The following is a 27,592-nucleotide window of genomic DNA, read 5'->3' on the forward strand; positions in this document are numbered from 1 at the left end:
ACTGGGAATTGATGCTGAAATGGATCTGTACAAATTTACTGAAATAACCCTTATCTTCGGCTTGTTTTGTACACTCTTGCCCCACCATACATTTCCTAGTTACTTCCCCACAATTTACTATCCATAGCCCATATCCCTTTGTCTTAACAATTCTTGACAAGTTGATCATTTTTAAATTTAATTTAAATTTAGAAAAGATTGTATTTATTTATTTGAGAGAGAGATAGAGCCAGAGAGAGCATGAGGGGGGAGGAACCTGAGAAGCAGGCTACCCATGAGTAGGGAGCCTGACAATGGGATTCCATTCCAGGACCCTGAGATCATGACCCGAGCCAAAGGCAGATATTTAACAGACTGGGCTGCCCAGGAACCCCGTTTTTTAGTTTAGAAGGTATAAAAGCTTCCTGCTCTGGTCACTTCTTTGGATCTTCATTCTCTTGTGAAGGCTCCCATGTATGTGCAAAAATTTAAACTTACATGCTTTTCTCCTGCTTTTAGAGTCGGAGACCCAAAGAAGGTAGAGTTATTTTCCTCTCTTACAGAACTTGTTATGTAACAGCTCTGTTTTACATCCATCACTTCATTTACTTTTCACAAAACAGAAGACATATCTTTTTATGCCCATTTTCCAGATAAATAAATTGAGCTCCCAAAAGTTAACAGAATGTGGCAGAACTGGCGCTGAAATCCAGGCTTGTATGACTCCAAAGTTATGGTACTTTCAATCAAACCACAAGACAAAAATCACAAATAAAGCGTTCTAGGGGCTGAGAGTAAAATCCCTAACACTTTCTGAGGAAGTCAGTGAAGTCTTCACTGCTGAAGAAGCTCTATTGCTTGAGATGTAGTCAAAGGCTCTAAAAAGTATTTAGAATGTAAGAGAGTGCATTATTGATAAACCAGAGGCAAATTATATACTATCACTCAGACAGAAGTAATATTTTCTTCTTCATTGCTTTGTAGTACTGTTTATGTGGTCATTTTATAACTCATCCTCTTCGTACCTCAGTGAGTTATACTGAAGCTCATAACTGACAATTATACCACACTAGAAGCTGCTATTTGTATTTTAATAATGCCTAATATTTTAAAGCATGTGAGATCTGTGTGAAATCATCTTAAAAGCATAATTTATTATTCACCACTCTGTGAGTTAGATACTATTACTATCTCCATTTTACAAAGAAGCAGGCTGCAACATAAAAATTACCTAAAAGTGCAAAATAAAACCCTTAGGCCATATAAAATTAGCAACTTTTTTTGTATAATTTTGTCTTGGAGCTACATTAAACATCAATGATAGTTAAGAACGAACACTTGGTAGTCAGACACAGTCAAATGCACGTTTAAATTATATTTAAGCCACTTACAAATATGAACTGCATCATTCTTTTTTTTATTATGTATAGTAAAGTTGAGGAAGCTTTCATTTCTAGAATTTGGTGTAAATTATCACCATTTTGAAAACACAGGCTAAAACCGAAACGTAATTTTAGTATGATAATGACGTTGTTTTTTTACACGGCATCATTCACTTTGTGTTTTTGTTTCCACTTTGTGTGCTAAGAAATGAGGATATCTAAGGCCAACGCTATGTCCAAAAAGCTGTATTTAATACCCTTAGCATGTTACACGTGATTATGTGTTCAGTGAATTCTCAAAGAATTCTTCATGATGCTGATAACTGCCTGCCTCGCCAAGGGCCGACCTCTGCTTCCTAGAGATGTTAACGCAGGATGGAGCATATACGTAAAACCATAAATTAACATAATCGAAGGCATGGTGACCTATTGTAGCCAGGGTCTCCTTTAAACCATATCTACCCATTTAACAGAGTCCTTTTTACCCCCCTCTAAATCTTGGACTACTTCTTAAACTAAACGAGTACCAATTTGTGAGTGCCTATTACGTCCCTAACTAGGCCTCAAAGGTTAAAGTTACCTAAGTTTCCTGCTTCTATTGAGCACACAGTCTGCTTCATTATCGGAAACCAGACCCCGGAAATAACCTGGGACGCTGACGCAGGTCAGGAACGCGGGCTCCCAAGTTTTTGGTACAAACCGACAAAAAACGAGGGACTGGGATCCCGCCCCTTTGAGCCCTCTGTCAGTCAACCTGTCTGTGGGCGGGCGCATGCAAAAAGACTACGTCCACGCACATATCTGCACATGCGCCCCAGGGAGGCGGGTGACCCTGAGACGTTACCGTCGTGCAGTGCGTAGCTAAGTCGTCGCGCGTGCGCAAGCGCTCAGTGCGGAGGCCTGCCGGAAGTCAAGATGGCGCGTATGTGGTCTCCAGGCCGCAGTTGGCGCTTTATCAGTATCTAAACCGTGTGTTTTCTAAGGGGTGGCAAACGCCCTCTCTGCCGCCATGGCCCGGCATCGGAATGTCCGAGGCTATAACTACGATGAAGGTAGGTGGCAGGGCATGCCGGAACGTCACTTTCGCGGTTCCAGCTGGAATCTCAGCCCGTTGGCTCCCACTTGGATCTGTGAGTTTCTCGTTAGTGGTGCCAGGCTGGAATTCGGAGTAGCCTCAGTTGGAGAAAATAACAATACATCTGAGTGCCCGCGAATGGCATTGTTTTAAGTCATGATTTCTGCCCTCTGGGATTGATTTTATTTAGGGAGAGGGAGGTTGCTGCATGCCGTCGTATGGGAAGGACATTTGGGAATGTTGGGATCTGCTGATATTTGTGCACGTAAGCATTATCACCCCCCCCCCCCCCATTTTCTCCTCCCAGTTCGGGTAGACAATTGTCTACTTCTAGGTAGTGTCTTCCGACCCCCCTTTCAAAAATGCTCATGAAACTGCTAATTTGTAAAAGGCCGGTTGACTTCATGCTTACATTCAGCTGTCTGCTGTAACTAGATTTACGTGGTAAATTGTTTGTTGTTTGTTCATACATACTTAGTACAAAACCTGGCTTGAGCAGATAACTTATTCTCTATGAGTTTCAAGTTAAATTGGAAAGTTAGGAGATGATAAAAAAGATATCAGAAAGACCCAGTGAATAAGTGGATCAGATGATCTTGAGGTGTGTATACCCAGTTCTTGGTCGATCATGGATCTTGGAATGGGAGGAGAAAAAAAGGCGATGCTAGAAGCAGGGGGGCTCTGGATCATACTTCTTGATTAAAAAAAAAATGAAATAAAAATGAGCATATGAATGTTCTCTAGGAGTTTAAAAGGAGTTAGAATTAGTTTAGGGTAAGTGCATCCTCTCCACAGTGGATAATTATAGGCATCACCAGCATCATGCAAACTAAAATTATAAACAAATATGAAGGAGTACAAAAAAGGAGTAAAGACCTATTGCTTTTTAAAGTGCAGGTCGTGTAAGTGTGCTTAATATGTTGGTGGTTGTTACTGGCACTGCCAGACAATTGTTCCAGAACATCAGTATTGCCCTAACCACAGTGGAGGGTAGCTAACACCCTGTGCTACATTTGGAGACTGTCACCTAGTCAGCTTGTCATGTGTTATGTTCCTGGTGTTCATTTAAGATTGGAGGCCGTTTTAAGTGTTGCAGTGGATGTAAACATGGCGTGTGGATCACTGCTACCTGTGAGATGACTTTAGCCCGACAGTTATTTTTGAGGTTATGATATGAAAAATATGAATAGGCCTAATTGCAACTTATTTATTAATAAGTATTTATAATTTCCTCAACCAACATTAATTGAGTGCTTATTCTTCATTAATGGAGTGCTTAGAGTACTGCTCTAAGCTTTGGGGACTGATAGTTGGATGTTTGAGAGACTAAAGGGGAGAATATACAAGTAACAGATGAGTCGAGTATGACATGCTACAAAAATTACTCCCAAGGTGCTGTGGGAGCTATGTAAGTGAGAACACCTTATTCAGTGTGGGTTGGCGGAATTTAAGCAGGATTTCTATGTGAAGTAAAGTCCTTCTGGAGGAGAGGTGCTTGGCATGTGGGAGTAAGTGCTAAATCTCTTTTCACCTAGGCAACTCCAGTTCAGGTTATCCTTCATGTTTCTTTGGAACAATTGATGACATCATAAACAAGCTGTTCCTTTAGCATAGGAAGTTCATCCCCAATTTCTGGTTATAAAAGTTCTACTCATTTTAAGGATTCAGTTTATTTCTCTTTTATCTTAAAGTTTCCCCCCTTGTATTAATTTCAAATAATAATTTGAAAATTCTTAAAAGTAATATGATGTTATTAGAGAGTATGTGCTTTAAACCTATTGGTTCCTCTATTTAACTTTCACTTTGTTCTTTGTAATTTGGGTAGTACTTTACTTGGCTGCCTTCATTCAGCTAATGCTATGTTAACTACTAATTTAAAAGTGCTAGGAGGGCATAGTCCATACCTTATTGTTATGTTTACTCTATTGTTATATTTATTCCAGTAGCTGGAACAATGCTTTATGTGCAGTAAATATTACAGAATTTTACTGAGGAGAAGAACCACTTTACAAAGATCTTAGGAAAGAATTCTCTTCATTTTTTTATATTGTGGCACTGTTAGGATCAATTTCAGTTGAAAAACTGACCTAGAAAAGTTTCTTGGCATTCATATCTAAAAATAGTATTTTCAAGTGGCTCCTTATTAATTTGCTGATAATAAAGTGTTTACTTGGGATTGTGGTCTAATAGTTTATTGACTGTTACATATTTTTAAAAAGATTTTACTTATTTATTTGACAGGAGGAAAGAGAGAGAGAGAGAACACAAGCAAGGGAGCAGCAGAGAGAGGGGAGAGAGGGAGTAGCAGAGAGAGGGGAGAGAGGGAGCAGCAGAGAGAGGGAGAAGCAGGCTCTCTGCTGAGCAGGGAGCCAAGGATTGGGTTGATCACAGGACCCTGGGGATCATGACCTGAACCGAAGGCAGACAGTTAACTGGCTGAGCCACCCAGGCATCCCAGGCAGCTACATATTTTTATCCAGTAGTAGCATTTATTTAATTTTTCTTTGCTGTAGATGTTTCATCCCTTGAACATGTGTTCCTACTATATGAATACCGTCAGAAACTAGCTAACAATCCTTTGGAATTTGCTTAAATACTGTATTCCAGGGGATCTTTCCTTAGCCACCCCACTCCCAGTTCTGTTTTTGTTGTTCGTATGTGTGATCCCAAATCACTCTATAATCACTCTGTATTTCTCATGTCTCAGACACTTATCATGTAATTTTGTAATTGCCTGCTTTTGTGTCTTTTTTCCTGTTAGATTTTAGATTCATAGAGATCTGGAAATGTACCTGTCATTCACTGTTGTCCCTCAGATATGTCTAATAGTCCTTGGCATAATCTATATATCAAATGAATGAATGCATTTATGTAAATATATTTACCTTTTTTGTATGTTTTAGTTTTAAATTGATTCACTAATTTATAATAAAAGGAAAACTAATTTAGTTCTAGCCTTGTGCCAGGTAGTTGGCTAAGACAGAACCTTTCCCTGAAGGAGCTTATAGTCTCATGGAATGAAACAGATAATAGTGTTTTGAAGACAAATGGAGGAGTGTGCTAGAGAGTGGAAGTGGCAGGGGGGCTTGTGGCTTTACCAGAATGGTCAGGGAAGACATATGCAAATAGGTGATGTTTTAGCTAGAACCTTACTGAGGAAAAAGAAACAGCCTTAGGAAAATCTGGGCAAAGTGCATATTCTGGTCAGTAGGAAAAAAGTCTCCATCAGCATGAACAAAGAGCATAAAGGAATTTAGGATAAGATGGTTTTTATAGAAATTAACCATCTGGACATGAAGAAAAATTGCTTTCATGCTCTGATTGTATTCCTTATACTAGTTAGTTGTATGGGAAACAAATGCTTTGGTCATGGAAGGGCACTTGGTGAAAAGAATGATTGATGACTTCAGATTTTTAACCCTGGAGAGATGATTCAAGTTTGAGGTCTCTGATACTATCATTTTTTAATCACATGCAGTGAAAACTTGGAAGAATTTTAAGAAAACCCAGTTAGCTTAAAAACCAAAGAACTATGTATGTCTTTATGAATATAGAAAGTAAGTACCTACATTGGGGTAAAATTTTTAGAATTTTTTTGAGAAATAGACATTCCAAGCTCCTTTAATTTTGAGGGACAGTTTAGTTTGGAGAGAATTCAGATGCTCCTTTGTTAATAACTAAGAATTTAAAACGGAACTTATGAAGAATTTGTCTCTTGTTTTTTTATTTTAGATTTTGAAGATGATGATCTCTATGGCCAGTCTGTAGAGGATGATTATTGTATTTCGCCATCAACAGGTGACTTTTAAAAAATAATTTGATTTCCACTTATTTGGGTGTTAAAAAATGTTAAGTATTATTGTCATTCTAGGACTAGAGTGTTCCATAAGACTATAATATTATGTAACATTTAAAAAGATAATGTCTTTAACTTTTATAAATGTATAAAATTATTTCTTTACCCATGAATAGAGACTAAAGTTTTGATTTCATCATTTAGCTTTAAACATTTGAAGAAAACTTTGAAAACTATGTTTTTTCCAGTATTCTTTGTAACTTGCAAATAATCTGAGTTGTATTGAAATGGTAATTTAGTCAGTAACGAAAATCTAGAACTTCTGAAGGTCGGTAGTAATTAATTTTATATATTCAGCAATCTCTTGAATCTTAGAAACATTGAAGTGTCACGCATAGACTTTCCTTCATATGGTACTTCAGTTTATCTACTATTAAACAGTTTGTTAAATCAACCAAATCCATGTAGGTCAGTCTTCCTGGAGACAGAGTGATTTAGAGTTCACGCTCCTATAGGACTCCACATTAGAGCTTCATCTCCTGTCTTTACCAGCTGAAAGAGTTCTTCTTGACACCATATAAAGGAAACATGATACATTCATACCTTCTTTTCAGCAAAGACATAGTCTTTGACCAGACCTTTTCTCCTAATTTCCCTAACAATGTATTTGTCTTCATATTTCTGCCTACTCTATAAACTTTTGGTTAAAATGCATTGCTGAATTTTACTCTGTCAGGAAAGGGTAAAATTAAATATAGTTAGGTACAACATAAATATAATTCACAAAACTCATTTTCTGTGACTTCAAAGGCTTAATACAATTAACATTTGTATCAAAATCCGCTTTGTCTTTAATACCATATAGTCTGCAGAGCTGTCCTGTACCCCTGTGCTTGCTTTAAGCTCCCTTTCAGTCTCTGAAGACCAGATTTGTTCTTTTGACTTTCTTTATAAAGCATAGGTGTTCCACAAGTTGTCTTAGCACCTCTTCTCTTCCTGCCATTTCTTATCCTGTTACTTGTTCCTCTGAAATGCATCTAGCTCTTTATTTGTACTTTCCTCATTTAGTCTTATTAATCAAGGCCTTTCCTCTTTCTCTAGTGTTACACTGTTACCAATCAGGATCCTATTAGGAGATAGAAATTGCACCAGTTGTTTTGTCAGAGAGAATTTAATACAAGAAGTTCACCAGATTTTAAAGAGTGAAAAATGCAAGAAAGGCAAGCAAAATACCAAGGAAGGCGGTAACTTTAGGAAGCATTTAGTTGTAGAGGAGCAAATGGGTGAGGTCAGACCCAACTTTTTAGAAGCTTGTAGAATGCCTCCTTGGAGCTGGGGCTTAGACCTGTGACGAGGGTTCTGCTTTGCCTCTGAAATTCAGAGGAGGGACTGTGAAATGGGGGATTCAACTCTCTGAGGAGGGGGACTGCATGGCTGGTACTGGTGTTGGCAAAAGGCCGACAGTTCAGCCTTTTGAAGAGGGAATTCTAGCTGGCTTGCTGGTCATGGTGTCTGAGGGATGTAGGTGGGGACACATGGAAGTTGGTTTTGGGAGTTTTGGGCAGACTGCTCACTGGTTCTAATTGCCGTTACTGTAGTGCGCAATGTGGGTGAGGCAAAGGGGGATGCACAAATAGTAAAAAGGAAAGGAGCACTTGTGTTCTTCCCCTGGCCTTCCAGTCTCCCTTTAGCATCTTCCTCATTGGCTGATCCCCAAAGGAGCTAACTTCCTGGAGACTGCAACCCCAGTATCACAAAGCAGAATAAAGAAGGCTGGGTGTGAAGCTCAGATGGCTTCATCAGCATTCCTTTAGAGCTCCTTATGCAGGGGTTCAAGGCCACATTGCATAGGGATGAGGAATAAAATAAAAGAAATAAAACAAAAAAAGTTTTTGTCCAAGGAACCTCTCAGACACAAGCCATTTGCAATGTTAAAGAAAACTTCATGGCTTAACCCTTGTAATAATACTGTCAGAGTTGACTAGGTGATTAAGTGATAGCTGCTAGCATGAACTTCATCACTCATATTGTTAAGCACAATAGAGAGCATGACATGCTCATGAAATGAGAAGATGATGTGGGTGTGATAATTAGATTAGAGTTTTAAAAAAATCCCTTCTACAAAGTAGAGACTGGATCGAAGGCGGTACATGAGTGGATATACATAGATTAGTTTGGAGGTTATAATACTAACTAAGGATGGAGATATTAGACAGTTGTTCTCAAAATGTCCATGTGCCATTAGCATCACTTGAGAATTTATTAGAAAAGTAATTCTTGGCCCTGTTCCAGTCAGAAACTCAAGAATGGAGCACAGCTACTGTTTTAACAAGCCCTCAATGGTATGTTGATGCTTGCTTTGAGAATCATTTGTTTAGGACAAGGGTGGTAGCATTAGATTTGGAGAGAAATTCTAGAGATAATTAGAGGAGTTAAGGCCTACAGATTTAGAAGTTGCTTGAATCTGACTTGTACAGGGGTGGGAACCTTTATAGAGGGAGGAACTACTGAAAGAAATCTTAATCTTGCAGGTTAACACATTGATTTATCTAGTCTTATCTGAATAAATCATGCTTAATCTTGTTTTAGGAATTGATGATACATTCTGAGGTCAGACATTCTGAGGGTGTTTTTCTGAGATTTACACTCATGGTCTAGCTTTCCTGAGGTCAGAGTTTATCCTTGTGTCTCTCATAGCTCTTTATGTGTATCTTGTGTGTGGTTCATATTCAGGAAAGTTTTATAATTTGAGTTACTTTGGTACACTCTAAGAAGTCAGTGATACTATTGAAGCAGGAGATAGTTAAATGGTTTTGAGTTTTTTCTGTGACAAACTGTATTTTTAACAAAAACATCTGGTTTGGGATTTTTTAATTTTTTAAAACATAGTGATGATATTAGATCAGAAACTTTTCTTCTTTAGTGGTATATTTTCCAGGTGATTTTCAGGAAAAATAATGAAGAGTTTTAGAAGGATCCTCTCTGTTCTCAAACTGCCACTGTCATTGTAGAGATGATCATAGTCATGGTCTTAAAGAATTCTGATAATTGAGTGCTTTATCAATAGGCATTTTTCTAAAATTCATCAGCGCTTGTATTTTTTTGAACTCTACTAAGCACAGTTTTCATGATTTTTAAATGTTACAGCTTTTTTTCCTTTGGAAAGATTGACTTTGATACTGAATATTGAACATATGTCAAGGAATTGGGGATGGCAAAAACAACATATATATAACTTTATTTGAACAGTTATGAGTTTTGTTTTGCCTACTAAAATTAGAAGTGTTAAAGATAAACCAAAGCATATTGAAATTTTTAAGAATTTATTTGAGCAAACATCATTTTGAATCAGGTAGCTCCAAACTGGAGGTGGTTAGGTGTGCTCCACTGGAATGGAGCTAGGAGCAGGGGTTTTATAGAGAAGACAGGAAACAAAGTAAAGAAATTATTTGTTTGGCTATAGCTTAAGGGTTGCATTATTTGGGAAAGCCTAGTTGGCTTTTTGTGATTGATTGTTCCTGAGACATTCATGGTAATTGACTCTTGCTTCGTTTTTCATTTGTTAACAAGGTATCTGAGCTACTGTAGTCAAAAGGTCTTCAATGATAACTTAAGCAGTAGTAATCTTTATTCAGTGCGTTCCAACTCAAAATCTTTATTGAGTATTAATGTGTATGAAAACCCCTATTTAATAAATTTATAAATTAGTTTAGCATGTTAGAGGTCGTCTTCAGACATGCCATAGCAGTGTGGTGGGTGGAGCCATAGTCCTACATGAAGGGGCCTGGGAAGGCTTCTGGAAGGAAGGGAGATTGGACTGGTCAATTTGGGAGGAAGAATGGCTTTGTTCCGAGGAAGAAAATAGCGCTTGAGCAGTGGCCTCTATGTGAGGCTTATTTGAGAACACATACGATGCAGCAGGAAAGAGGACTAGGAAAGAAAGTAGGAGGCAAGCTGTGGAAGAATATATATATATTTTTTAAGATTTTATTTATTTGGCAGACAGAGATCACAAGTAGGCAGAGAGTCAGGCAGAGAGAGAGGGGGAAGCAGACTCCCCACTGAGCAGAGAGCCCGCTGGGATGCAGGGCTCGATCCCAGGACCCTGGGATCATGACCTGAGCTGAAGGCAGAGGCTTTAACCCACTGAGCCACCCAGGTGCCCCTGGAAGGCAATTTTTAATTGTAGGTGTGTCCTGTCAGCTTAGTGAAGGGTTTTGAGTGAGGGGGCTGTATTTTGGGAAGGGAATTGATTGACTGTACAGAGTGGACTCTGGGGGGGCTTGTAGGCCAGTATTTCCTGATCTTCCCTGATGATATTGGTTAGCTGGGAGACCAAATGCAGCTTTAAAAATACAGGTTTGCCTCTTAGATGATTTTTATTTTAAGGTGTTAAGGAAACAATTTGGTTTTGAATTCTTAAAACTTTCATGTTTGTTAAACTGCCTTAAGTTTTAAACGTCAACATGGGTGTCCCCAATTTTTCAAAAAGCATTTCCATTAAAGTTTGTGATTTAAATTTAGAAACAAATAGCATTTTTTATTATCCTTTTTCTCTCCGTTGCTTTTTTTCTTACTATTTTATTGTATTTGTTGCCTTTTGGGCTCTCATTTCAACTTCAAAGATTTGGACTATTTTTCCCCACTAGTAATTATTTTCCCGGGGGAATTTGTCTATCCTCCTTCCCTCCCCACTTGCCAGCAAATCTAGCCAACACTGCTTCCAAAACAGTGGCCATAGTATAGGTTTCTGAGTTGGGTTTGTGTGTTCATCTGGGGTAAGAACCCCCCACCCCATCCCGGAAAAAATAGCTCCTCTGAGGTTGAGTTGCAGCCTGGATATTGACAACTTCCCTTTTCCTGTCAGTATTTCCTAAGTAAAAATTGTTGGGGGAAATTATCTGATTTTTTTCCTCACTTAATTTTTTATTTTTCTTGGGGTTTTCCTCACAGGTAAAAGCTATGAGAGGAAGTTGAGGCAAGTATATTTGTTACTTTTAGGCTAAACTGAATAGTGTATTATAGCTAGGAAAATAATTTGTAAATCACCAGGCACAAAGTGGCCCAGTTTATGTTTTTTAGTACTACCACATTTTATTAATCGCCACAGAATGTAAGGTATATTGTAATTTTAGGTACCACCTAAAGTAAATCTGTCAGTCTAAATGTTGCATGATGTTGGATGCCATTTGATTGTAAGACACATCCTCGTTCTGAGATTTTAACATGAAATTAGTGGTCATATTAGAGAGTCTGTAAGCAGGAAGACTCTTCTGTTTAGCCATGCTGACTTTTTAATAGTGTTCTATTCTTGTACTGAAGGGGGATAAAAATAGGGAGAAATATATAAAACATAATGTGTGTATTCTTGAAAAACCTTATGGTCTTCAAAACTGTATACTGAAAATAACAGAACATCTGGGAAAAACTAGGATCATGACAGATGAGTCAACCTGTAAAGTACTATCAAAAGCAGTAATCATCTTAATAAAAATGCTTGCACATTTCAAAAGATACCTTAACTTGCTAATAAAGAAATATTCCAGTAAATATAGGAGTTTATATTTTAAAAAACGTAAAAATCTTTATAGAAATGTGAGAAAAAGTTGAACTAATGAATAATGTTGCAAAGGCAAATGCTCACAGATGTTGGAGAGCCAAGCAGTAAGCATGCACAAAGCGACACATGTCCTCCAAACTGAGCCAAGAGGAAGCCTGTGGGTCTCTCTGGCATTGCAGTCCCATTATAGGTACAGTGTCATATTCTGTGCTGGGTATTCCCTTGTCCCTGCTGCTTTTAGGTGATGTCAAACATTTAAGTGTTGAGGGGAAAAAAAAATCTCATAAGTCAAAGCACTTGAATATTATGTCCTCATCATTCTCCTCTTTACCATTTGTGTGAATAGGTCTTGTTGAGGTAACATGCCTTGTAGCAGAATAGATTGAATCTCTCAGCTGTCCTGTATCTCTCTTGTTTGTTTTTCTTGTCCAACATGTCTTCCACCTCTTCCTCAATTTTTCTGACCCTCTTACCTCGTTTTTTAGAACTGTGCTGATCTTCAGTGATTACTTAATCTTCTGTGCTTCTTTGGCACTTGTTATCTATATTGCTCTTTTGGCTTTTAAAATACATCATTACATTTTTTTTCTTGGCCTTTCCTACTCTTCCATAAGGCCATCATTGATTTAGTCTATGCATAGATAGCTGTTATGCTACAGTCTTCTGCATATGGGAGTTACACATAAGCCATAGTATTATTATCTGGTCTGTATGTGCATTATTTATATGCAGTAGTTGCAAACTTTGAATGGAGTTAGCTTCCCTTTCTTTCGTAGATGTGCCTTCTTGACAACATGAACAAAAGTTAAGTGTAGGAACACTAAGCAGTATAGACTTCAGTGTTCTGTGCTCTTCCAGAAAACTAAATAATATAAAATCCCTAATAACACCTTGCCTGTAGAATACTGTATTGAAATTTCCTTCTTATTCTTTAATTTTATTTCTTCACAATTGAGCACAGTCCTAGGAATTGAGTTCATTGGGAATCCAGCTGAGGTGGAAGAGTTAGCACTTGGGATGCGTATGATGATTTTCTCCTTTGCTCACTTGCGTTTTATTTATGATACTCAGGCATATATTGTCTTTCCTCCTTTTAATGAAATCTACAATACCAGCTATATATTAAGTAATAACACTGCTGTAGAATGGCATAGACTAATCGCTGAAAGTCAGTGAGGTATGTGACACTAGTATACAGCGTAGACAGTGTTTGACTGAAAGTAGGAGTTGTTCAAAAGTTAAGGCCTATGATTTTGGTCAGCTGTTGGGTTCAAGCAAAATCAGCAATTCTCGGAAAGTGAAAATTAACTTGTTTTTAGTATTTTCTTAATTATGCAGATAAGCAGGTTTGGTATGTGGTTTGAAATATTTGTTCTAAAGATGAGAACATTTTGCATGGAAGATGGAGTAGTAGGCAGGGATGAGGTGTTAGGAAAGGTAGTGTTCGAAAACTATGACAAAAGTCAGCTCGGTGGAGCTGTTAGAGATGGGAAGAAAGAAGGAGGATGGTTGTTAAAGCCAGTGAGTAGTTACTGAGGACATCCGACCAGGATTTAGGATATGGTATATTTTTTCTTTGTTTTTGATTCTATCCATTATTATAGAATGTGGGTAAATGGCCATAGGTGGTAGGTCAGAATCTTTAATTTCTATTTTAACTTTTGTCGGGGGGAACAAAAGACTTACTGGGAAGTGGCTGTGCTACAGCATTTTCCCATCATTTTCTCTTCTAGCTGCTCAGTTTATTTACTCGCGGCGTGACAGACCTTCCCTTAGTGAGCCTGTAGAAGAATATGATTACGACGATCTGAAAGAGTCCTCCAATTCTCTTTTGAACCATCAGCTGAGTGGAATTGATCAAGGTATAGTAAAGAATAGTTAATCTCTGCTTCCTGTGTGAATGTGATTGATGATCAATACACCAGAATTTATTAGGTTTATTGCAATTGTTCACAGTAGTGATTGTGGGTAAGAATGGTACAAAAATGTCTCTTATGTCTTCAAAGGAAATTTACATTTTATTAAGTATATTTTTTGAGGAGTGTATGGTTAACTCGATGGTTGAAATATTGGTTGTGTGACTGTTATTTAGTAACTGGAATATTTGACTGAGATCTTCATTTATTTAGGAGAGAAACTTAAGTGATTTATTTTCTTTTAGCAATATTTATTGTTTCATGAGCTCTAATAGGGAAAGATAGGTATGTTGTGGATAAAAATATAGTCATTGTAAGTAATTTTTGCCCAGGAAGGTGGAAAGTTGGACATCCTAATAGAGTTTCAAATCCTTCTTTTGTTTTGTTTTGAAAACTGAGGGTTCTTTCATGACATCATTTATGTATGGCTTTACTTACTTTCTGTTCTAGCTCGTCTTTATTCATGCCTTGATCACATGAGAGAGGTGCTTGGAGACACTGTGCCAGATGACACTTTGATTGAAGCCGTTCTGAAGAACAAGTTTGATGTGCAGAAGGCTTTGGCAATGGTTCTGGAACAAGATAAAATGCAGAATTGGAAGGTCAAGAGTGAGGGAGCAATATCTACAGGGAAGATAGCAAAAGGTATGCTTTTACTTGTTTTCTTTTAGTTTTTTTACAGTTAATGCTTTAAAAGAGGCTTTGATTTGCTTTAGCTGTTTAGAAAAATGGGCAGAAAATTGTGCATGTTACAGTAATCCTGATGATCATCAATTGATTTACCCATTTGTGAATCTTTAAACTGAGTGCTGTGTTTTCTTTCCTTTGTTAAAGATTGTTTTTTGATTATTTCCCTGCTTTTTTGAAAACTAGAAGAATATGGGGGGAATAAAATCAGATAAGACAAGACACTTGTTGCTTCTTGTCAGTAGCTTAGAAAGTTTTTAAATTTTTTTTTTATTAACTCTGATGGCTCAGGAGATGGAAATTAATAGCCAGACAATTAATTACAAAAATGCCCTTATGTTTATAGCATTTGTAAATGTATTAGTTTTATTTAAATGTTGTAAGTATCATAATTATACTGCTCTTGCATTTCAAAGCCTGATCTTTTATTTTAAATTTATAGAATTTGGGGTTAGTTTTTGAATTTGATTGGCATAAGAAGGGAACTGAGGTATCTTTATAATAATTGGTATGGTGTCTGTCCGTAGGAGCATGGTGATTTATTAACTGGCTTGATATTTCCTATATCCCGAGGACTAGATTTTCACCATAACAAAGTTGTATGCAGTCTCTTAACATGAAATAAGGGTGGTTTTTCATTTTTTTAAATTTTAAAAGAATTTTGATGGGGAGGTACCTGTAACTGACCAAATGAAAATGAGTCTATAGTTTTTTATCTTTATTAGTAGTTTATTCCAGAAATTACAGAATGTTATTTGTTTCCATGTTTTTAATACATTAAGAATATAGGAGAAGATGAACTCAATAAGTTCCTTTCACTGGTCTTTTAGACATTTTGAATTTGACAGTTCTGATGATAATTTTAGTATGTTAAAACCTCACATTATAAAATTTGTGAAAATTAGAATATTGACTAACTTGGTACTTGTATTTGTATATATCAGTGAGCAAAGTGAGAAGGTCACTTTAAGATGGTTAAAGGAAGGTAAAATTCCTTTATTATTGTTTTTTTAGAGTGTTCACTTTTATTAAATAATGATCAAATGTTTGATCACTTTATTCATGTTATAATCAAAAGAAACATTTAGTAATTAAATGCCTCATTTCATGTTTCCTTTTGGTTGCTGTGACTGCCTTCTGCATTTATCAACCTATTCATCTGAAAATTAATGGCTTTTGTAAGGTAAGGAGTCTTATTATCTTCCTCTGAAGTTTCAGCTGATAATATTCAAAGCTCTTGTCCTCAATCTGCAAACCACTTGGATTATAGTAGCAAACCCTTTGATTTTTCTGGCCCAGTAGGAAAATCTGGATTATATCCTAATTCCTCAGTTATACCAAGTCACTATTTACTCCACAAAAAAAAGAAACTTGACAGACCTAAAAGTGAAAAGAAACTAGAATCATGTAAGTTAACAAAAGAGCTGTCACTAGCTGACCTAATTGATGATATGCCAAGAGATTCTTGTAAAAGTCAACCATCAGTCAGATTATCAAACACAGGTAGTCTGGAAGGTCTGTTTTCAATGAATCTAGGTGCTGATATGTTAAAACCTCATGAATCTGAATGTGTTTCCAAAGATGATTCTTCATTCAAAGAAATACCAGATTTAAAATCCTTAATGACAAAGGACATAACACCTAATAACTCTTTATGTACTCAGAATAGTTCACTACCTGATTTGCAAAGCATTCTAGTACAAAACAGCATAGGAAGTTTAAGTAATCCTTCGCTCTTAACTAGCACATTGGAAGATACAGCTCATGATAATGTAAACGCTGCTAAAATGACTGAAGTTGGAAGTGTTTCTTCAGTTGAACAAAGTACCAAGAATTCCATTTTAAAAAATGACAGTTTGCAGTTTTCCCAGTGTGAAAGTCCATCCCTAGCTGAACTCTTTCAGGAACACAAAGAAAACAATCCAAGCCAGTGCTTTCCTTTATCTGATCTTTGTAACCAGTCATCTGCCAGTTTCACAGATCCAAGTTTGGGATCCTTTCCCCTGTCACAGCTAGCAAATCGGTATCCATCTTCGACTGGAATATCAGAATTAACAGGATCCCTGTCATCTTTGGCATTTTGTAAAGCTTCTCCTACAAGAGATCTTGAGAATTTGTCACTTTCTGATTTGATTGCAGAAACAATTGATATAGACAACACTCAAATTAGGAAGGAGTCTTCTAAGCTCAGTTTATCTGAAATAAGGTCACCTGGAATAGATTCAAATATTGATCTTAGTGTCCTTATAAAAACCCCTCATCTTGTTCCAAAACATGCAGTAGACCAATCAGTTGCTCCAACATCAGAAACAAAAGTTTTAAGTTCAAAGTTAGGGAAAAGTTTCAATTCTGCTAAGGCTAATAAGAAAACCAATAAAGGCTCTTTGACTAGGAAACCACCTTTTTCTCTCTCTTGGACCAAGGCCCTTGCTGCTAGACCTTCAGCTTTTGCTTCAACACTGTGTCTTCGTTACCCACTGAAAAGCTGCAAGCGACGCACTCTTGACCTATATAAGACTTTTCTTTATAGTAGACAAGTTCAAGACGTGAAGGACAAAGAAATAAGTCCTCTTATAGCAATAACACCATTTGACTTCAAATCTGCATCTCCTGATGACATTGTAAAAGCTAATCAAAAGAAAGCTTTCACTAGAGAATAGTAACAAAAGGAAAACTTGCTAACTGTTGAAGAGCTTCTGTTTTAATTTAGTCTTTATAGAATTACTTGATATTATGGGATTCAAGTTGTGATTTTTACATTAAAATCGTCTTAAGTCAGTTGATAGCTTTAGTTGATATGTGTTTTTGCACTGAAAAAATTTTTTTAAACTATATCTTCTTTTAAGTGATAACTGGCTTTATTTAAGTTGATAGCCTAAAATGGGTGTGTTTACAAAGTGTATATGGAAACTTGATATTGTGAAATCAAACCTCTCAGATATTTTTGTTTGAGCGTTCAACTTTATAAGTTTTTACAACAAGACATTTTCTTTTATAAAGTATTTTTGTGCTTCGTTCTTAAACGAAAATGCCACTTGGGATTATTAGAGTTTAGTGATGAAGATTTTTCTTATGATACGTGGCATAGCATAGGTGAGACGTAATTATATTTTAAAATATTAGTGATATCATTCCCATTCATTATTTTTCTGTAGGTGAATACTTAAAATTTTTCTATTAGAAAATTTTAAAATTCCTGATTCTTCAGAATACTGTGGAGGTTGTTGAAATACATTTTTGATGGTAATGAAATGAAAAACCTTTAAAGGACCATGTACGTACTGAAGTTGGATTAATACTAAATTATTTTTATACATTTTCAAAACCATTTGTCCTAAATGCACACTGCAATAAGTATGTAGGAAGTGTTTTCAAGTATGGCTGCATGTTGTTTGAGTAGATAGTTTTATCAGATCTCTTTTTTTTTTTTACTGTGAGTAATGAAATGTGGAATTTTCCTTTTTGATACTGCAGTGACAAAGTTACAGCAATGGTAGACCAGTAAGAGCTCTTCTAGTTGCTAGAACAAGTATGTAATTCATCCCTTAAAGCAGTGGTCCTTAGCGAACAATCAGAATCGCTGGGGAATTTTCAAAACACAGATACTGTAGCTTCACTCTAGACATGGTGGTCAGTCTCTGAGGGTTGGCATTTGGGAATGTGTATTTTCAAAATAGTCCCTAGGTGATTTTGATATGTTACTTTTACTTAAGAACCACTGTCTTAGGGGAAGAAATCAGTAGCATGAGAGGCATTACTAATGCTAAGACCAATGTGAATTTATACTTATAGTTTCTAGGAATCAGGAATACTAAGGAAATTTTGAATTAGGAATTACAGTCTTTTACGTAAGAGGGTGCTGATGGTGTATTATTAATATTTCTTGCAGGAAAAAAATAGTATCTAGAATGTTATTTCTTAATGAAAATGAAATAGCTGGCCTTTTCCCAGTAAAGAAATATTTTTCTCTGGCAGCTACTTCACTATGCTTTTGATAATTTTTTTGTTTTTTTTGTATTTCTTGTTTTAGTTTATTTTCAGAATGACATTCCAATATTTTTAACTGTGTATGATGTTTTTATATCCAGTGTTTTGGTGGGAAAACTTAAGCCAGAATTATGTCTTCATTGTTCTTGACCACTTTTTTTCATGATGTCTTCAGTTTTGTTTTTAACTGTATATTTCAGTGCACATCATACTGATGCTTAGGAGATCATATAAATCACGTTTTGTTTATGGTCGATTTTAAAGTTTGAATGAACTCAACTGCTGATTTTGTTTTCCTAGCCTTAAACCTTGATGAAACATTTTAGTAATTTTGCAAAATTAGTATATGACTCATCAACTAGATTTATGTATGGGCAATCTGCCACTTAGAATTAATTGTATTCTATGAGTCTGTTTGGAACTGACAATAATTCCAGATAGATTAAGTGTTATGCAAGTGGTCCACTTTGCACATGAACCCACAAATACTTAACCCATAGTGAAATTGAACAGTAGTACTATTATTTTACCTTCTTTTATAACAGATTTTTAAGCGGAAATACAATACTTTTAAGCCATACAGTAGATTTTGTAGAGTGAACTAGGTCTCCTTTTGTTGATTGATTAGGATTGTAAGATTATTTAGGGGAAAAACTTTGTTGCAGAATGATAGGTCTCCCTGTTGCCCTTGTCATGCCTACTCGTCCATGAGGCACATACATGATATGGCCTTATTGACTAAGGATGTGTCACAGTTTCTGAGATTCAGAGAGTGGAACCGAGAAGGTCCCTTGTCCCTTCTTCCTTTGGCCTTTGGCCATTGATAAAGAGACCAGTGCCTCTTTATGGATACATTCCCAGTGATGATGATTGCTTGCACTAAGTGCATATTCTGCACCAACTGCTGGTTTTTGACTGACTGCTGTCTTGGTAGCTCAGGTATGCTAAGAGTTTTAGATTATTTTCTAATTCCATTATCAGTTTTGTGATGCAAAGCCATTTTTGATTATGATCAAGAGCATTTTTCTTTAGGAATGTAAATGATACTGTAATTCTAAGTGACATAAAATACAAAAGATATTTAAAATTACTATTTTTGCTCACTTTTTTTTTGTCTTTAAATGATCTAAATGATTTAAGTGGTTCATGGATGTTTTGTCCTCTTGCATTCTAAAGTCTTCATTTGGCTTTTTTGGTTATGGTTCTTCTTTTCCATTAATTGACAAGAACTAGGGTTTCACTTGTGTACATGACATTTTGCTTAACTTTTCTTTTTTTGTTTTACTTTTTTCCTGCTTCAAGTTTAATAACTCGCATTCTAATCTCTTTTTGGCTTTGAATCCTCCTTTCTTGAACTTTTCTTTTACCCTTTTTTTCTTCTCATATAAATAGTAATAAATATTCCCAGCGTGTTATATTTCAATGTTTAGTATTCAAGTGGCAGGTCATCCAACTGATTGTCACACTATACTAGAGATTAAACTAGTACAGTGCTTTTCTTTGTATGTAAAAGGGAGCACTGTTAAGATAAACACAGTTAAGAGAAAAGTAATGAGTTCTTATGTGATTATTTACTTTTTAAATTGACCCTGAATTTATATGTGGACCATTACAAATAAACAAGTACACACTTACACATCGAGGAAGAACTATGTATCAACCGGTTTTTTGTTTTGTGTTCCTACAAGTATATGTTTGGTTATGGAGTCATTTTTGTAGTAGCCTAAAAATTGCTTTTTGTTACTTATATAAACAAAGAGAATGTTGACCAGACAGGGAAGTGTTGATAGTAATTTCTTTACTGGTTTTCTTCTAAGATTATATAAGACTCGATGTATGCAGTTGTACATTATATTTTTAATTTTTAGGGTGTAAAAGACTTGTCATTTTGAGTGTATATATACATTTTTGTAAAAGCTACATTGAAATAAATTATAATTCTGGGATTCTCTTAAATAAGAAAACATCACAGTTTATCCGTAGGGATTTTTTAGATAAACTTGATCCTTCAGAATGGGATTTTAATAATTTATGCTGAAGATAAGATACCTGCTTTTATGTTCCTATAAACAAATTAAACAAAACAAAACACAAAACTATCTGGTTGTAAAGAATTTCTTCTAAGATATTTGTCACTTAGAATTTTTGCTTTCCAAAAGGTAGAATTTAATAAATGTTTACTTTGGAGACTTAACATACCATGCTAAAGGGGGGACCATTTTAAACAGCAAAATTACCAACTAAAATTGTAATATGAAAAATGTGACACTAGATAGGTCATAAAAAGGGTATTTGTTTATGGTGTGAGAGCTGAAACAAGAAGGCAGAGTATCTATCACCTTTTGACCTCAGCTAGGACTGTGCATGTTGGGGGGTTCTAATTTTTTGCTTCTCTGCACTTTTGTGGGCATGATTGCAAAAATGCCTGCCGCACATAGTGATTTTTGAGGTTAATACATTTTAGTGAATAGGTAAATTTGCAGATATGGAAACGGTGAGTAATAAGGATGGACTGTACATATTTTGACCCACTAGTCTCCATCCTTATTGCTACTTTACCTTTTAAAGGCCATTAGTTTGGGGCAGAATTACTGAAACATTGTCTGGTTTCTTTACTTCTCAGTTTATTTCGCCCAAAACACTTGACACATTACAGCCAGAGTAACTTTTCCAAATTTAGCTCTTTCTATCCTTTGTATAAATTTAAAAAATTATTTTATAAGACCTTTTAGGAGCTGGGTTCTGCTCATATGTGCCCCTCTCCCCAACCCACTCAAGAATAAGCCACTTGAGTTTTTTCTGCTTCTTTGTAGTGTTTTGCCCGTACTGTTGCCCGCATTACTCATCCTGGCTGACCATCCTTCAGGTTGTAGTCTGTATATGACTTTATCCCAATCCTGGTGTAGGGGAACCTTCATATGCATCCTAGTTCACTATATTTCTTTTATTACCATTCCATGTAAAATTATAGTCTTCCTCCCTGGTGCATGTAGTCCCTTTCCCTTGTAACCCTGCTTTATTGTTTCTCACAGCACTTAGATCATCTGACATTGTGTGTGTTTGCACAGTTATTGTTTTCTTATCTGTCTCCTTACCAATCCCCATGCCCCCCATGCAGTTGCTATGGGTACAGGGATTTTATGTGTTTGCCTCTGTCTCCTCAGCTTAGAATACGTCTGGCTCATAGATGTAGGAAGGGGTTTAAGTAGAAAGTGAGTGTGGTCCTTAATACAGTCCCACATTCTTGTTCCCTACAGGAAGTTGTAAATAAATCTGTAAACAGTTTGCTTCTTTTGTATTATTCCTCTAGAAGTTTACTTACATATCACATATGTGTACCTACATGTACATATTTAGACAAATGGAAAGATACATGACACTTTTATATCTGTATCATTTACCAAAGCATTTTGCCTATCATTCCTTACCATTTATGTAGAGATCAATCTCATTCTTTTCAGAAGCTGTATAGAATTCCATAATAGGGTTGTACAGTAAATAGCCCTTGTTGATACTCATTTTAAAGTATTTTCAGTTGCTTTTGCATGACTCCAAAATGAACATCCTACATTTTTAGAAATTGAATTTCTAAGCCAAAAAATATAGACTTTAAATTTTTGATTGATACTCCCTAATTGTCTTAACAGAGGTTGTTCCGATTTCCTTCTCACAAGTTTGTCAGTGTTTCTCTTCAGATTCTCACAAATATTATTACTCTTTTTGGTATTACACCAACCTGATAATTAGAAAATATTTTTTCATTTATTTGTATGTCTTAAATAGAGTTAAGGTAACTGCTTTATTGTATATTTAGATACATTTCTATTTCTTCTTCTGGGAACTGTCTATTAATCTTTGCCCATTTTTCTGCTTATTACTCGTAATGACTCTTTGTGTGTGTGTGTGTGTGTATGTGTGTGTGTATACATACAACGTATGTATGTATTGTATACACATATGCATACACATATGTGTATTTAAATGGTAAAGATATTAGTCCATTGTTATATGCATGGAAAAAACTTTTTCGGATTCCCAGCTTGTCATTTATATAAGACAGAATTTTAATTTTAATACATTCGAATGTGTTGATCTTTCTCTTAAAGGTTTTTGTTTGAAAATTCTGTTCCACTACAAGATAATTTTTTAAAAGATTATTCATTTTTTCTAATACATTTGACCTTTGCCAGAGTTGTCTCTTTTTCTTTCTTTCTTTCTTTCTTTCTTTCTTTCTTTCTTTCTTTCTTTCTTTCACACCTTTAAGTCTTTGATCCAGCTGCCATTAGGGAGTAAGATTGGAATCCAGTTTCTTCACCAGCATCTTGTCTTTCGAACAACTGGATTTGTAATGGTACATTTTCTTGAATTACATATCCCTTTTCTTTCTTAACTTTATTTGAGCTGCCATCTTTGGCATGCACTAAGTTCTTCTCTATCTAATTTGGGACTCTACTGTTCCATTTCTTTGGCTCATTTTATGCCAATACCAGATTTTTAATTACTGTAACAGTTATTGTATAATTTTGATTATGTTTTGTAGGCTCTCTTGTTTCTTCTTTCCTTTTTCATAGTTTCCGTCACTTATCCCACTTGATTATCTAATTTGGAAACAGCTTGTCAACTTTTCTGAAAAAAATTGTTATTTAGATGTTTAATGATATCAGAAGCTTTGTGGAGAAAATATACTTGTTTTTATAGATGGCAAGAGGCTTTTGATATTACATTATTAAACATTAAACTTTTTTTCGTAGATTTTCTAGTAGACCTGTAATATTGGAACAACCCTAGTTGGTCATGGTAAATTGTTCTTTTAATATGATGGATTTTGTTTGCTAATATTTTATTCAAGATTATTCCATCTATTCATAAATTTAATTTGCAGTTATTTGTATGTATGTATGTATGTGTTTGGGTTTTGGTTTCTCTTTGTGATGTTTTTATAGAGAATTTAGAGGTTTTCTTTATCCTTAAGTAATTTTTAAAAATATAGAGATTATTCTATTTATTTATTGTTTTAAAGATTTTTTAATTTATTTGACAGAAAGAGTCACAGCAAGAGAGGGAACATAAGCAGGGGGAGTGAGAGAGGGAGAAGCAGGCTTCTCCTGGGCAGGATCCCAGTGTGGGGCTCCATCCCAGTATGCTGGGATCATGACGCGAGGCGAAGGCAGATGCTTAATGACCGAGCCACTCAGGCACCTGTATCCTTAATTAATTTAAAGAGCATTGAAGTTATTCCTTTCATCATAGGATTTATCTTTCTCAATATTCTGGGGTCAGTTTGAATGTTTTGTTTTTCTTAGAAAACTATCTTCATGGTTCACAAATATATTTGTTCAGCATTATAGCAAACATTGTCTTTTTTTTTTTATTCTTATATGCAGTTAAATCTCCATTCTTATTTAATTATTTTTGGTAGTTTATTTATTTAAGTAATCTCTACAGCCCACATGGTGCTCAAAATTAGGTCCCCGAGATCAAGAGTTGCTTGCTCTTCCAACTGAGCCAGCTAGGCAACCCTATCTCCATTCTTATTTTAAATATTGTTTTCTCCCCTCTACTTTGCTCTTCCCCTCTGCCCATTTTTTTTTTTTTCCTAATTACCTTTGTTTTATTCTATGAGGACTGGCTTCTGGATTAATAATTAGCTCTACTGGTATTTTTTCATTAGTTTGTGAGTTCATCTGCTTATTACCAAATCTGTTTTCCATTTTTTTTTCCTTCCTTTGTGAGTGGAGCATTTGACTCAAACACATTTTTAATTCTTTACCCTTAGAGGTTAATTTTTATTTATGAGATTGCAAACAGAAAATTTCAGAAAATAATTAGCAATCACTCATGGACCCGTCATTTAGTTTCAGATCTCTCCCTGTTATTAAGAAATAAATTGTTTGATCGGAGTCCTAGCTCCACCCTTTCCTTATTCTTCCCCACTACCTTGTAGTAGATATGCATTGTTCACATTCTGTCTCATTTTCTTAGGTCTCTGAAATTATATTTTTCCTGTGGGTACTGCATTTGCTGTGGCTCATGGATTCTTTTAGAATTACTATTATTTTCTGGGTTCTTTTAGAGTTACTTTATTTTCTGGATAATTCACAGTTTTGATTTTTGATTTTGATTTCCTTTTTAAGCCAAGAACCTGAAAGAATTTTACAGTTTCCAGGTTGTTGTGGGAGTTTTGTTATTATTGTTGTTGTGATTACTGCTTTCATTGTACTGTTATCAGAGAATGTGCTCTATGTCCTTTACTTATTGAAGTATATTGAGGTTTTTTCTTTGAGGCCCAATGTAGTTTTAGAATGGTTTCATAAGCACTTGTCAAGAGTATGAATTCTGCCTGAAGAATACAAAATATGATACATTTCTGTTAGTTACTTTTTTGGGTTACTATTTATTTATTTATTTTTAAAAGATTATTTATTTGAGAGAGAGTACACAGGTGGCACAGGTGGCAGGGAGGGGCAAAGGGAGAGAAACGGGGAGAAGCGGACTCCCCATTGACCAGGGAGCCTATGCAGGGCTCCATCCCAGGACCTGGGATCATAACTTGAGCCAAAGGCAGGTAGATGCCGAACTGACTGAGCCACCCAGGTGCCCCTTGTCAGTTACTTTTAAATTGTTACAGGGTTCAGTATTCTTACTTAAATTCTGTTTCCTTAATTAGTGTTTTAAGCTGAGAGAGGTAAGTTAAAATATAATAATACCCTTGCATTTTATTTCATCTTACTACTTACAGGTTTTACCCTATGCCTTTTGAACATGATCTGTCTGGATTTGACATCTTCATTAATATAAAGTTCCTCTATGATTTGTTTTATGTTTTTTGACTTAAATTCAGTTTGCTTACTGTCATGATTGCTGCTTTCTCTAAGTTGTATTTGTTCATCCTTTTGCTTTGAATCACTTTGGTTTAGTTGTTCCTCCTGTAGATGTGTGTAATTGTGTTTGCCAGAGACTGTTTTAATAGATGAGTTTTTCTCATTTATGAGAATGATAGGATAGATATAATGCTTTCTGTGATATGTGGTCTGTGTTTTGACTTGGTATGTACTCTTTGATAACTTAGAGATTTGTACTGTCTTTGTAACATAGTAACATACTTTAATTTTTAAATTTTCCAACCCTAAAAGGTACCTGTTGATCTCATTATGAATGATGAAGTAATTAATTTATACTTCATCTCCACTCTATTTCTCATAGTTTCTGTTGATATTTTAAGTTCTTATTTATACCTTTTATAATATGTTTAATTTCTACTAACTGAATTATTAACTTTAAACAGTTATTTAAGGAGTCCTGGATTTAAAAGTTGAGCTCAGCAAAGTTACACTTTCTCATACCTGCCCCCTTCTCTCTTTTTGTCCTGTATTTTTAGTTATGTTATTTATTGCTAAGATTTATAGCATTTTAATTTTATTCTGTATTCAAAACTTCCTTAGTTTCAAACCAACCATAGTTATTTTAAAATAGATTTCTCATAATTAGGTTTCTTTTTGTATCATTTGACTTTGACATATGGTTTGACAGATCACCTTGTAAAATATATGTGTGTGAAATGTTTCCCAAATTTTTGAATATTTGAAAATGATTCTGTGGCCTGTGTTTGCATGGCAAATTGAGAGATAATGGTTTCGGGTCCCTCTTTCTTTTGTGGAGGGCTTTGCAGACATTGCTGTACTGTTTTCTAGTGTTGTATGTTGCTAGCTAGTCTGATTCTGCTGCTTTTAGTGTGGCTTTTACTTCTCTAGTGTTTTCTCCCCCTGTATTTCTGAATTCTGCAGGCTTGTTTTCCAACTTTTTCTCCTCGTGTTTTTATCATCTTCTCTTTTTTTTTTTAATTTTATTTTTATTTTTTATTTTATTTATTTACTTTTAAAGATTTTATTTATTTATTTGAAAGAGAGACAGTGAGAGAGAACATGAGTGAGGAGAAGGTCAGAGGGAGAAGCAGACTTCCCATGGAGCTGGGAGCCTGATGTGGGACTCGATCCTGGGACTCCAGGATCATGACCTGAGCCGAAGGCAGTCGTCCAACCAACTGAGCCACCCAGGCGCCCTATCATCTTCTCTTTTATCCTTAGTGTTGTTCTCTTTCTCTCTCCTACCTTCCCTACCCCGCCTACCCTGTGTGCACACGCGCATGTATGTGTGCATGTGTGTGTGTAGAAAATGGGATAGAGACTAGACATTTTTTTTCCTTAAAGCAGTTGACAGATTAAACACCGCCTTTTCAACTGTAAAACTAGACTGATTGGAGAGACTCATGAATAAGGCAGACTTTGTACCAAAGATTTAAATGCTTAGGTATAATGATCCCACTAACCATATCAACCTGATTTGATCATGATGTACCACTGAGCAGCATAGAAGGAAATCTATTTCTCATGTAGAGAATATTTCATTGTCTTTGTACTTTTAGGATTTTGGAACAAGAACTTAATACTTGTGTGAAAAGTGGCCTTTTATTAGGTGTAATGAATTAGAACTCTGATGTCTAAAATAATGCATTAAATGTCGATGTGTCTCCTTAATTCGATTAACATTTTAGTTCATTTTTTTTAACATATGTAGTATGGAAAATCACCAATAGCAAATATAAATGACCTTTGATGGGTTATTGTATAATTTTGTTACACATTAATATGAGTGGACTGCTAAAAGAGCATATATTTAGAGAGTAAAATCCTGGGTATATCTTTAAGTTTTCTGGTGTTTTCCTTGCTACCTTAAATCTGCTAAGGGAAAAAACACTCTCCAAAACTGAGTAACACGGACTCTTTTTTTTTTAAACAAAGGCATCCAAATTGAGATACATATAGTATTGTTTGAAAGGAACGTTCTTGGCAGAAAAATCTTAATATTTTTCTTCAAAATTGTATAATTCATCAACCTAACTTGGAAGAAAAATAGTTTTCCTCACAGTGGATATTATTATGTAAGATGAGGTTAAACTCTTTGATGGCTATTGAGGCTTTTTCTAACATTAAGTTTATTTTATTTATTTTTTATTTTTTAGAAAAATCGTTGGCCTTAAAAAAAGTAAGCATTGAGAAAAATAGCTGTCTGCAAATCTGGTAAAGGAATCATGTAATTTAAATTTAATGGTTTTTACAGTTCTTAAATTGATATTTCCATTGCCTTACAAATAAAGTAGGCAATAATTATTTAAATTAATTAGATCATTCAAAGAACTGATTGTTTAAAAAT

At 35.5% G+C, this 27,592-nt stretch overlaps 1 protein-coding gene across 3 annotated transcripts in view; it reads left to right on the plus strand.

The window, feature by feature from the left end:
* The first annotated feature begins 2,167 nt into the window (after positions 1-2,167).
* Positions 2,168-27,592, plus strand: part of HBS1L (HBS1 like translational GTPase) — an 85,381-nt gene continuing 59,956 nt past the window's right edge. The window contains exons 1-5 of one of the 3 annotated variants that reach the window (XM_082730701.1): positions 2,189-2,413; positions 6,169-6,234; positions 13,526-13,654; positions 14,159-14,353; positions 15,584-20,478. In XM_082730701.1, coding sequence (XP_082586827.1) covers positions 2,371-2,413; positions 6,169-6,234; positions 13,526-13,654; positions 14,159-14,353; positions 15,584-17,055 — 1,905 coding nt within the window. In that variant the 5' untranslated portion in view covers positions 2,189-2,370 and the 3' untranslated portion in view covers positions 17,056-20,478. Of the gene's footprint in view, positions 2,414-6,168; positions 6,235-13,525; positions 13,655-14,158; positions 14,354-15,583; positions 20,479-27,592 lie in introns of those variants that run through there. The other 2 variants (XM_082730700.1, XM_082730702.1) reach the window with 2 other exon arrangements.

The sequence above is a fragment of the Mustela nivalis genome (assembly GCF_964662115.1).
Source record: "Mustela nivalis genome assembly, chromosome: 5".
Classification (NCBI taxonomy): Eukaryota; Metazoa; Chordata; class Mammalia; order Carnivora; family Mustelidae; genus Mustela; species Mustela nivalis.